General features: G+C 56.5%; 1 protein-coding gene across 1 annotated transcript in view; it reads left to right on the forward strand.

The window, feature by feature from the left end:
- Positions 1-13029, forward strand: part of LOC116944328 (low-density lipoprotein receptor-related protein 6-like) — a 59762-nt gene that overhangs the window by 30536 nt on the left and 16197 nt on the right. Inside the window, exons 13-20 of the mRNA XM_076068485.1 lie at positions 56-252; positions 1313-1442; positions 1853-2055; positions 5622-5821; positions 6355-6569; positions 8320-8529; positions 8994-9119; positions 10203-10439. Of these exons, the coding sequence (XP_075924600.1) occupies positions 56-252; positions 1313-1442; positions 1853-2055; positions 5622-5821; positions 6355-6569; positions 8320-8529; positions 8994-9119; positions 10203-10439 (1518 nt within the window). The remainder of the gene's footprint in view (positions 1-55; positions 253-1312; positions 1443-1852; positions 2056-5621; positions 5822-6354; positions 6570-8319; positions 8530-8993; positions 9120-10202; positions 10440-13029) is intronic.

The following is a 13029-nucleotide window of genomic DNA, read 5'->3' on the forward strand; positions in this document are numbered from 1 at the left end:
CGACTGAGAGTAATGATCATTGGCGGTGGTGGTGGTGGCGGTGATATCCAACCAGGAGAAAACCGGGGCGTGATCGCGGACGATCTGCCGCACCCGTTCGGCCTCACCCAGTACCAGGACTACATCTTCTGGACGGACTGGACGCGGCGCAGCATCGAGCGTGCCAACAAGACGGACGGCAAAAACCGCACGCTCATCCAGTCGCAGCTCGACGACGTCATGGACATCCTGGTGTTCCACTCGAGCCGGCAGGTGAGCCGCGGCGAGCGCACTCGCGCAGCCACGGACCGAGCAACCGCTGAGCACTCCGGACAGGTGGACACGTGCCAGACACAGACACTCTCTTGCACAGCAAAGGCGAAGATCCCCCACCCCCGTATAGCCTGAACAGACTGGTGGGGCAAGTGCTATTAGCGAGCACCTTTTTGATGGACGGAACGGCAAACGGTGGGTGGGGGTGGGTGGCCAGCACCACGCCCGGCCCGCCTTTGTCTCCCCAGTGGCGATGTTTACACGCCGCACCAGGTACTCACATTTGATGCTGAGTCGACCCAGGACCTGTTCGAATACTTGTCGCCGACGTTGGCCGTGAGCGGGGATGGAACTCAGATCGCCGGGTTCGTAGTGCAGCCCGCCAAAGTGCCACGCTACCGCTTCCGCACACTTTTTGCACACACACACACACACAGGTGTGTACCGGGGGCAAAACACATGGTTGTACGCACACACGCGGTCGTGTACTGTGAAAGTGTGTAGCCGTACGCACTCGCAGGCGCGAGGACCCTTATCCATAATAGAGGTTTTGGGGTTAGGTAGCTTAAGTATAAATGTGTCGTTAAATACACCACCATCCGACAGCCAATCGGTACGGTTGTGTCACTTGAACAGAACATGCCAATTCCTTACGAGTACAGCACACCGTTACTAGCTGTACTCATAACGAATTGGCATGTTCCGTTTACGTGACAAACCTTACTAATTGCCTGTGTCAGGTGGTGACGAGTTTAACGACGCGTTTTATATTTACACCATCAGACCCAAAAGAACCTGTATTGTTGATGATATTGGGTCGCGAAACTCAACACAAAAAGCAGGTTGTGTAGAAAAATTTGTTTTCAATCTACACGATTTAAAAGTGCCCAGCTCCAGTGGCTTCCTAATATCAGAACGAAGAGCGTTCCAGACGGCCGCAGAAGCGCACCTGAAAGCGCGCTATATGGTTGACCGCCTTTGTTCCAACGGTTAGCCAGAATCGTTTGAGAGAACCTACGTGCTAACTTGTCGCGTCGCGTCGCGCTCGCTCGCTCGGCAGGGCGGATGGAACGCGTGCGTCATGGGGAACGGTCAGTGTTCCCACCTGTGCCTGGCGCGCCCCGGTGGGAGCTACGTTTGTGGCTGCCCGGCTCACTACACCCTCAACGCCGACAACCGCACCTGCTCGCGTGAGTTATCTCCCACTCCCCCCCCCCCTTCCCCCGTGCCCCGGATGCGTGCGGGAACCGTGGTTCGTGATAATGATTTGCCGCCGCGTTTGCTCTGCTCGAGTGTTGCATGTTCCCTCCATCCTGCGATGTCCCGTATGTACGTACGTTGAACTTCTTCCCCGCCGTGGGAGGAAGGACGACAAACTAAACACGAAAAGCAGCTCTAAAGAAATGCATTTTCAATGTGGATGATTTGAAAGTGCATAGCCGCCAGTGGCTTCCTCATAGCCAACTGTGCCAATCGGAGGTGCGGACCGTGCTAATCTGTAACTGCCGCCCGACGTGTGGAAGCCCTAGCGACAGGTCGGCGATGTTGCATTCTCACCGTGCCTTCTCGCCTCCCCCACCGTGCACCGTTGGCCACCAAGCGCCCACGTCGTTCCTGCTGTTCAGCCAGCGCACGGCCGTGAACCGCATGCTGCTCGACGACCTGCAGAGCCCCGACATCGTGCTGCCGCTGCCGTCCCTGCGCAGCGTGCGCGCCATCGACTACGACCCCCTGGACAAGCTCATCTACTGGGTGGAGGGGCGCCAGGGCACCATCCGCCGTGCCCGCGAGGACGGCACCCAGGTGGGTGCTCGCCGCCCCTGTCTTTGCTTGGCCTACAGGGGCTCCCCCGCTTACAGGACATTCGACTTGCGAACTTTCAGGAATGCGAACAAACTAACGTCCCGTTTGCCCAGTTGCCTTTTCGGACCGAGATTCGTAAGTTCAACCGCCGCGCAATAGAATGGCGGTGGTGGCATCTGCATCTGCAGAACGTGAAGAACCAGGTGGCATCTACATCTGCAGAACGTGAAGAACCAGGTGGCATCTACATCTGCAGAACGTGAAGAACCAGCGGCATCTACATCAGCAGCAGCAGCAGCGGCTTTTTGGCGAAGCCACCTGACAAAGACGGTCACCGCGTCGCGCGCTTTCGGACGAGCCTCTGCGGCCGTCTGGAACGCGCTTCCTTCCGATATTAGGAATCCGCTGGAGCTACGGCACTTTTCAATCATTGTCTAGACTGACAAACTCATTTCTCTTAGTACTACTTATTGCGTTCGTTGTTTGTTGGCCTTCTCCCGCACCTCCGATTAGCACGGTGATGCGAAAGAAGCTCGGCATGCGTACAGGTTGCGTGAAGTAAATAAACGAGTGTCGCTGTCGACGGACGGCCGTCCGGCGAAGGAGCACACGGGATTAGCCAAGTTTCCGCGAGGGGCAGAAAGCGCACAAAACGCGTTGCGTGACAGCGCGTTGGGCTGTAGGCCTTAACCGTGTAAGACAACGGTGGCCTTTGCCGTACTGCCCTCTGCTGCCCACAATGCCTACTGCAGCTGTCTTCCAGAACATAGCGGTCACCCATCCAGTCGCTGTCCAGGCTCAAACCTGCTTGGCTTGCGAAGTCTGGTGGGATTGAGCGCATTCGAGTTGTAGGTACAGTATTTATATGGACAGTAGGGATATTTGCCAAACGGTCAAAAAGTGTCGATAGCAGTATAATAGAAATAGATTGAATACTTATGTAATGGGTTCAACTGAGTCACAGATGTAGTAGACTTGGAGGCAACACATGTATTCAGTTCCAACACCCGGGGTAACTTCCCCTTGACAGAATATCAACCTAAGGTGGTGACCACCCGGCTAGCTACACTAGTCACTACGCAACTGGTGTAGTTAACCGGGTGGTGACCACCAGGTGAACTACACTAGTTACCACGTGACTGGTGTGACCACCAGGCTAACCACGCTAGTTACAACGTAACTGCTACTACACTAGTTACTACACTAGTTACTACACTAGTTACTACGTAACTGCTACTACACTAGTTACTACACTAGTTACTACGTAACTGCTACTACGGACCGGGACGAATGACTTCGGCCCCGGTCCACGTGTTGGAGACTCGTTGAACGGAGAACGTAGACAAAGGGTTTCTTCCAGGATGAACAACAACGCCGGTCCCTCTCAGGACCCGGCTGATATTCTCTGCGGCGTGGCTGGCTCCGCCCTTGGCCACGACCACCTTCCAGAATCCTCGGAAAGGATCTGGGTCCCAATCACGTGACCCCCCCCCCCCCCAGCCCCCTCTTGGGGCCCCTCTGTCAACTTATCCGGTCACGTGTCCTCCCGGGTCAACCAGAGTGCCATGGCCTGACATAACCCCATCCTTCGGCGGGCACCCACACACCCTGTCCTGCAGGGTCGGCACTGCATGCCAAGCGTGGTGCCATCTATCGCTATCACTCAGCGCTCACCGGGCCCCTCTAGGGCCGGTACTACACCCACAGTCTGTTGACGTCCAGCCATGTCACTACACTTAGGCAGAGGCGGAGCCAGGATTTCAGGCCGGGGTGACATTTCAACAAATTTTAATTTCAAGAATGATTAGAGAGTCAGGCTGTTGAGCCAGACGCCATCGGTTGGCGACACACTCTGACTAATGCAGTTGCACGGAGGCCGCCAGACCGAGTGTCGTACACTTATACGCAGAATGTCACCCCTGTCACCCCCCCCCTGGCTCCGCCCCTGCACTTAGGCATTCACGACCAATATTATCCATAATTAGAGGGTTTACTCTCCAACACGCCGCTGTGCTGTACTCGTAACGAATTGGCACGTTCTGTTTACGTCACAACCCTTACTAACAGACTGTGTCGGGTGGTGCCGGGTCTGACGACGCATCTATATATTTACGCGCTCTAACCCAAAAAAAAAAAACCTCTGTTATGGATGATATACATAGAGTAAGGCCCGTGGTATTTTACTGCACTTATGCGACATCGCCATGGGTGTTTAAACAAAGTTGATGAAGCTGGGTTTATAAAAGAACTCTGCAATGTTTATTGGAGAAACCTTGCTTTCATTAATCTTGTCAAACAGTTTTGACCGCCTGCCATCCATCTGTGTGCATGTTTGTGTGTGTGTGTGTATATATTTAATGTGATGTACCGGTTATGGGGTGGGGGGGGTGGGCGACAGTGTGTTAATGTTGTATAATATTGCGTGCGTGCGTGTGTGTATATCATGCATAGTGTAGTGGGGAGCGTGCTGCACTACGAACCCGGCGACCCCGAGTTCGATTCCCGCTCACGACTAAAAACCGGTGACGGTTATCTGAACGTGTCCTGGGCCTCCCCTAGGTCAACTCAGCCTCGAAATGAGTACCTGGTGCAGTGTGTAGTAAACATCGCCATTAGGGAGACAAAGACGGCCGGGCGTGGTGTTGGCCACCCACCCCCTCGTGTGCCATTCCGGTCTAACAGCACTTGCCCCAACAGTCTGTTCAGACTATGCGGGTGATCTTTGTTATATTTAAATTAAACCTCGTCGACTCCTGTTTAGACTCGTTCGCTTGAGTCCACTGCTGCAAAACATCCCCGCTGACTTAATCTTGGGGGTGGTCAGCTGTACTGCGAAGAGCCGTGTAAACATTGATTCTGCACCGACTCCTACATCTGGAACCGCGGTAAACATGTATCTGATTTTCAAGTGGTGCGCTTTTAAGGGCATTCTCTTGCATTGAACTGCTCGATATCGGCCATGGGGGTACGCGCGGTACTGCTTGTGTCTGCGCCACGATGTCAAGATGTCAACTACCTCGCCTGGTATGCAGGAGGCCGTGGGTACGATCCTGACCCTGACGCCTGCTGCTGTATATTTAGAGTTTGCATGTTCTCCCCGCGGTCGCGTGGATCTTTCTTTCCGAGTCCTCCGAGTTTTTCCCATGCGCGTTTAGAATCGGCATCACGTGTTGCGAGGATATTTGGCTGCTATAAACGTCCACTTGATGAGCCACTTTGTTGAGCTATCATTTGTGGCCAGGTCACTTCTTGAAGGAAGCTAATAACTCGGTCAGCTTTAACCTGGTAAGATTAAAAAAAAAAAAAAACTGGGTTAGTTTTATTTGTGTATATTTTTTTTTATTTTGCACTGTTTCTGTATTTTTGCATTGTGTTGTTGTTGTAACGTTCTGACCTGTGGCCCCCACTGGACATCTCTCAAAAAAAGCTTCATAGCTCAACGGATTCCTCCCATTATAAATAAACCGCACACACGCGTGCGTGCTCGCTCGCTCGTGCGTGCTCGCTCGCTCGTGCGTGCTCGCTCGCTCGTGCGTGCTCGCTCGCTCATGCGTGCTCGCGTGCAGCTGTGGACGCTGGTGGCGGCGTGGGGTGGTGGCTCACAGCCGTTCGACCTCAGCCTGGACGTGTACAGCCGCGCCATCTACTGGACGTGCGAGAGCACCAACGTGGTGAACGTGACGCGCCTGGACGGGCGCCCCGTGGGGGTGGTGCTCGGCGGCGGTGCCGATCGGCCACGCTCCATCGTCGTGAACCCGGAGAGGGGGTGAGTGTGGCCGGGGTGGGGGGGGTGGATTGGTGGTGGTTGGGGGGGAGTTGGCGCTTGGCAAGGTGGAGCCGAGTGGAATTTCCCGATGACCGGTACCAGCGGTGTCATCAAGGTCGGCCTCTGTGGAGGAGGCTCGTGAAGGACGCTGCTGCTGCTGCTACTGGGCAGTTGGAGGCAGTCGCCCTCCAGCAACAACGGAGGGCCGAGGGGCGACGCTCACAGCAACGATGAACTTGGCAGAGTAGGGGGCACAGGGGGTGCAGCAGCAGCCAGTCATCTCAGTCATCTCAGTCGGCAACTCGTGGCACCCTGGGTCTGTTCTGTGACCTGCCAGCGGGCGTTTGAACTTCACGTGGCCTCGACGTGCACTTAGCCTGGCACAAGCGCCGTGGTGACGTCACCGCCACTTGTTGTCATTGTAGACGAGGTGCACGCGGAAGAGGGGAGCGCGGGTCGTTTTGGCTCTCGGCGTGATTGAGAAAATCCCAAACCTCGCCCAGCTGCGACGTGGCCGGGAAGTGGCGGCACAGCTCCGTGATCTCAGAATTGCGGCGGTGGCAACGCATCACGAACCTCCAGGACCGGGCTCCACGTATCGAGCGCGCCTCCCTGGACGGCACGGAGCGGGAGGTGCTCTTCACCAGCGGCCTGAGTCGCCCCTCCGCCCTGGCGGTGGACAACGCGCCCGGGCGACTTTACTGGGCCGACGCCGAGCTCAAGCGCATCGAGTGCAGCGACCTCAACGGTGCGTTTGACCCCACCCCCCCCCCCCCCCCCCGAGACCCCCCCGCTGAGGCGCTGTGCATAGTGGCCCTTTCTCAGTAGCGACCTGGCGATCACAAATGATGGCTCGACGAAAGTGACGGCTTTTTTTCGTCGTCGTGTGGAAATTTGATGGCGGCCAAATGCTCCAGACGCGCGATGTCGATTCCAAATTGCGGAGGGACAAAACCGGAGGACCCGGAGAAAAATCCACGCGACTGCGGGGAGAGCGCGCAACCTCTAAATATACAACGGGCGTCGAGGTCGAACCCACGACCTCCTTGATACCAGCAGGCACAACTAACTAACCAACTAACCATCCCGCGTTCGTCTGCCGGAGAGCTCGTGTTAAGATCAACACGCGTTCTGCGTGGCAGCATCGTTAAAAGGCACCGGTAACGAGGCCGTGACCGCATTTGTACGTCGAGGATCGGACTCGTCTCCATCCAGAACAGAACAGGGGAGGATTGGGAACATTTCTCAAAATATCCTGCCCGGAGAATGAACGTCAACCGGAAGGAATCGGTGGGATAAAAACACAACTGGCGCGCGCGCGCACACTTGAAACGCTTTGAAGCGAGGTATCATCGCAAAACCGGAGTCCCCAGAGGTAAACCCACGGGGAATGAAGAAAGGCGGACGCCAGTGAAATGTCCGCACGGACGGGCGTCACGGATGTGTGTGTGTTTTTTTTTTTCACTTCACGTGGAGGGGACGGCTATCAGGAAGCCACTGGAGCTCCATAGCTCAGTGGGCCTTACGTGGGAAGGAAAAACAAAAAATAGGAGTTTGGTGCGCACAATATTCCTGAAGCGTCCCGTACTACTCGGTCCTCTGCACCGTCGACGATTTTGTTTTGTCGCTGCGGTGGTTCTCGCGCACCACGGATGTCTCCGTGTAAAGCAGCCGGGCAAGTGGACAAAGAGGACCATGGGCAGTGTGACGAATCAAAATAAACTTGGGACCGCGGCGAGCGCGAGTTGCTGTGCCGGGTCGTCGCCGGGGGGCGTGGGAAAGGATGCGCGGGCTTTGATGTTATTCCTGGCGACGGCGTTGTTGCGACCCTAGCCGCGGCGGGTGGCCACGTGGCACGCCAGGATTTTCCCCCCTTGTTTGTGAAATCAAGAGGTCTTGCAGATATCTCTTAGCGTCAGGAGAGTTGAGAAACCCCCCCCCCCACCCCCCCACCACCTCTCTCTCCACGCCCCGGGTGACGTTGCCAAACTGACGACGCCGAATCGATTCTTACGAACCGCGTTGAATTGTTTGTTGAGGTTTGAGTACACGTCGTTTGTGCGAGTGGTCCCGCAGCTCGATGTTGAACTGTTACGTTAAGGCTGGTTGAGCGGACGAAACCGTACAAACTGACGAGAGAGATAGAGAGAGAGAAAAACATGGGTTGTTGAGGTCTGATCGCATCCTCCACTCGTGATAATTCATTGGATCGTCTGTTGGTGGGGTGGAAGGGGGCCTGGGGGGGTGCGGGGGGGGGGGGGCCGGCCCCGCCCGCCCGCCCCCTTCGTGTGCCCGTGCCGGCCTTCGTAGGCGCTGCTCGCTTAGCAGCACTTGCCCCAACAGTCTGTTAAGGCTGCACGGGTTGGGGGGGGGGGGGGAGACCTTTGAGCTTTGTGTGCGCGTGCGTCCGCCCCTTGCTCTGACACCGCCGCCGCTGCTGCTGCTGCTGCTGCTGCCGCTGCTGCTGCTGCTGCCACCGCCATCGCCGACCGGCGCAGGGGCCAACCGCATCGTGCTGGAGGAGTCGAACATCCTGCAGCCCGTGGGGCTCGCCGTGTTCGGCGCTCACCTCTACTGGATCGACCGGCAGCAGCAGCTGATGGAGCGCGTGGCCAAGGAGGGCGGCGGAGGTCGCACCAAGGTGCAGGGGCGCATGCCCTACCTCACCGACGTGCTGACCGCTCACGAGATGCCCCTCGCCCATTACCGTGAGTGACACCACCCCCCCCCCCCCACCCCACCAACACCCCCCCCCCCATGATCCGTGGATCAAACAAGTCGCTCGAGACGCCGGTGTACAGCAGCGGCAAGGGCAGCTTACGCGAATGCCATCATCGCAAGAGGTCACACGTTTGACTGCAACGGCCATTCGCCGGCATTCCTTCCGCCAGTTCGCCCTCCTCACAGATTCATCCCAGCTCAACCGCGTGACCCTGTGCGACCAAAATGACAAAAGCAACAACAACAAAAAAACTCCCCAAAGTTACACCAGCAGGGTGACGGTCGATTTTACGGACCAAACTCGACGCCCCGTCGCGTGGCTTGGTGCTCCTCCGTCTCCCGCTCGCCGCGTCTCTGTTGCTCTTCGCTCACCCGTTGTGCCACCCTCTCCCCCGCCTGTCCCCCCCGTCCCCCCCGTCCCCCTGCACCCACCCCGTGGCTCGGACCGCAGGGAGCCACCCGTGCTTTGGGGACAACGGCGGCTGCTCCCACATCTGCATCGTCAAGGGGGACGGCACCACGCGGTGCTCCTGCCCCGTTCACCTCGTGCTGCTGCAGAACGAGCTCACGTGTGGGGGTGAGGAATGCCGCTCTCGCTCGCGCGCGCGATGGAACGGAAAGTTCCACACGCAATGATGACGACGGTTCGGTTCTTCTTCCTCTTCCTCCTCTTCCTCCTCTTCCTCCTCTTCCTCCTCTTCCTCCTCCTCTTCCTCCTCTTCCTCCTCCTCCTCCTCTTCCTCCTCTTCCTCTTCTTCCTCTTCTTCCTCGTCTTCCTCGTCTTCCTCGTCTTCCTCTTCTTCCTCTTCTTCCTCCTCTTCCTCTTCTCGGTTAGATCGAGCAAATACGGCAACGCGCGTGGAGCATTAGGCCGCGACAAGGCCACGCCGTGCCGCGCGGTCTTTGGCAGCTTTCCTCCGCTTCACCCCCAAGACAGGCCCCAAGGGCTTTCGCCGGTCTTGAACGGTGCCGCCACCAGGTGGTCCCTCGGCCTGCCCCGCGGTGGGGGGGGGGTCTCTCTCCTTCTCGCGGTGCCCCCCACCGTAGGGCAGCTATCGCTTATGGACCCGGCTTCCCGGCACGTGCCCCAGCCACGCCCGAGAGTCTTCTCTCTGCTGCGTCCCGCGTCGTGCCCCTCGCCCCACAGCAAGGCCTCTGCCGCGCCCCTTTCGAAGCGCACGTGGCCAACCGTTCTAATCGGAGGTGCCCGTATTCGATACACGCGCGCGTGTATATAGATGTAGCGGTGCACGCAGAGCACCGCTACATCTATATACACGTGTGCGTGTGTACATAGATGTAGCGGTGCACGCAGAGCACCGCTACATCTACATACACGTGTGCGTGTGTACATAGATGTAGCGGTGCACGTAGAGCACCGCTACATCTATATACACGTGTGTGCGTGTGTACATAGATGTAGCGGTGCACGCAGAGCACCGCTACATCTACATACACGTGTGCGTGTGTACATAGATGTAGCGGTGCACGCAGAGCACCGCTACATCTATATACACGTGTGCGTGTGTACATAGATGTAGCGGTGCACGCAGAGGACCGGCCGCTGCACCCATCGCTCGCCGCCGACGAACAAATGAGCCCCCCCCCCCCCCCTCTCCCCCCCCCCCCCCCGCCCCCCCCCCGCACGTCGCCCACGCAGAGCACCCGACGTGCAGTGCGGAGCAGTTTGCGTGCTGGACGGGCGAGATCGACTGCATCCCTCTGGCGTGGCGCTGCGACGGCTACGCCGAGTGCGACGACCAGAGCGACGAGCGCGACTGCCCGCTGTGCTCCGACGCCCAGTTCCAGTGCCGCAGCGGGCAGTGCGTGGACGCGGCGCTGCACTGCAACGGCGACGCGGACTGCCAGGACATGTCCGACGAGAGCAGTTGCTACGGTAACGGGCCCCTACCCTCACCTACCCCCCCCCCACCCCCCGCCCGCCCCGCCCGCCGCCATATAGTGTGTGTAGCACGTGTGTGTTGCACGTGTGTGCAGTACGTGTGTGTAGTACGTGTGTGTAGTACGTGTGTGTAGTGCGTGTGTGTAGTGCGTGTGTGTGTAGTACGTGTGTGTAGTACGTGTGTGTAGCACGTGTGTGTAGCACGTGTGTGTAGCACGTGTGTGCAGTACGTGTGTGTAGCACGTGTGTGTGTAGTACGTGTGTGTAGCACGTGTGTGTAGCACGTGTGTGTAGCACGTGTGTGTAGTACGTGTGTGTAGTACGTGTGTGTGTAGTACGCGTGTGCAGTACGTGTGTGTAGCACGTGTGTGCAGTACGTGTGTGTAGTACGTGTGTGTTGCACGTGTGTGTAGTACGTGTGTGTAGCACGTGTGTGTAGTACGTGTGTGTAGTACGTGTGTGTAGCACGTGTGTGTAGCACGTGTGTGTTGCACGTGTGTGTAGTACGTGTGTGTAGCACGTGTGTGTAGTGCGTGTGTGTAGTGCGTGTGTGTAGTACGTGTGTGTAGTACGTGTGTGTGTAGTACGTGTGTGTAGTACGTGTGTGCAGTACGTGTGTGTAGTACGTGTGTGTAGCACGTGTGTGTAGCACGTGTGTGTAGCACGTGTGTGTAGCGCGTGTGTGTAGCACGTGTGTGTAGCACGTGTGTGTAGCACGTGTGTGTAGCACGTGTGTGCAGTACGTGTGTGTAGCACGTGTGTGTGTAGTACGCGTGTGTAGTACGTGTGTGTAGTACGTGTGTGTAGTACGTGTGTGTAGCACGTGTGTGTTGCACGTGTGTGTAGTACGTGTGTGTAGTACGTGTGTGTGTAGTACGTGTGTGTAGCACGTGTGTGTGTAGTACGCGTGTGTAGTACGTGTGTGTGTAGCACGTGTGTGTAGCACGTGTGTGTAGCACGTGTGTGTAGTACGTGTGTGTAGCACGTGTGTGTAGTGCGTGTGTGTAGTGCGTGTGTGTAGTACGTGTGTGTAGTACGTGTGTGTGTAGTACGTGTGTGTAGTACGTGTGTGCAGTACGTGTGTGTAGTACGTGTGTGTAGCACGTGTGTGTAGCACGTGTGTGTAGCACGTGTGTGTAGCGCGTGTGTGTAGCACGTGTGTGTAGCACGTGTGTGTAGCACGTGTGTGTAGCACGTGTGTGCAGTACGTGTGTGTAGCACGTGTGTGTGTAGTACGCGTGTGTAGTACGTGTGTGTAGTACGTGTGTGTAGTACGTGTGTGTAGCACGTGTGTGTTGCACGTGTGTGTAGTACGTGTGTGTAGTACGTGTGTGTGTAGTACGTGTGTGTAGTACGTGTGTGTAGTACGTGTGTGTAGCACGTGTGTGTAGTACGTGTGTGCAGTACGTGTGTGTAGTACGTGTGTGTAGTATGTGTGTGTAGCACGTGTGTGTAGTACGTGTGTGTAGCACGTGTGTGTAGCACGTGTGTGTAGTACGTGTGTGTAGCACGTGTGTGCAGTACGTGTGTGTAGCACGTGTGTGTAGTACGTGTGTGCAGTACGTGTGTGCAGTACGTGTGTGTAGTACGTGTGTGTAGTACGTGTGTGTAGTATGTGTGTGTGTAGCACGTGTGTGTGTAGTACGTGTGTGTTGCACGTGTGTGTAGCACGTGTGTGTAGTACGTGTGTGTAGTACGTGTGTGTGTAGTACGTGTGTGCAGTACGTGTGTGTAGCACATGTGTGTAGTACGTGTGTGTAGCACGTGTGTGTAGTACGTGTGTGCAGTACGTGTGTGTAGCACGTGTGTGTAGTACGTGTGTGCAGTACGTGTGTGTAGCACGTGTGTGTAGTACGTGTGTGTAGTATGTGTGTGTAGCACGTGTGTGCAGTACGTGTGTGTAGCACGTGTGTGTAGTACGTGTGTGTAGTACGTGTGTGTAGCACGTGTGTGTAGCACGTGTGTGTAGTACGTGTGTGTAGTACGTGTGTGTAGCACGTGTGTGTAGTACGTGTGTGTAGCACGTGTGTGCAGTACGTGTGTGCAGTACGTGTGTGCAGTACGTGTGTGCAGTACGTGTGTGCAGTACGTGTGTGTAGCACGTGTGTGCAGCACGTGTGTGTAGTACGTGTGTGTAGTACGTGTGTGTGTAGTACGTGTGTGTTGCACGTGTGTGTAGCACGTGTGTGTAGTACGTGTGTGTAGTACGTGTGTGTGTAGTACGTGTGTGCAGTACGTGTGTGTAGCACATGTGTGTAGTACGTGTGTGTAGCACGTGTGTGTAGTACGTGTGTGCAGTACGTGTGTGTAGCACGTGTGTGTAGTACGTGTGTGCAGTACGTGTGTGTAGTACGTGTGTGTAGCACGTGTGTGTAGCACGTGTGTGTAGTACGTGTGTGCAGCACGTGTGTGTAGTACGTGTGTGTAGTACGTGTGTGCAGTACGTGTGTGTAGTACGTGTGTGTAGTACGTGTGTGCAGTACGTGTGTGTAGTACGTGTGTGTAGCACGTGTGTGTAGCACGTGTGTGTAGCACGTGTGTGCAGCACGTGTGTGCAGCACGTGTGTGCAGTACGTGTGTGTAG

This window comes from Petromyzon marinus, chromosome 21, assembly GCF_048934315.1.
Source record: "Petromyzon marinus isolate PM22_M1 ecotype Great Lakes invasive population chromosome 21, UKy_Petmar_22M1.pri1.0, whole genome shotgun sequence".
In the NCBI taxonomy this organism is placed as follows: domain Eukaryota; kingdom Metazoa; phylum Chordata; class Hyperoartia; order Petromyzontiformes; family Petromyzontidae; genus Petromyzon; species Petromyzon marinus.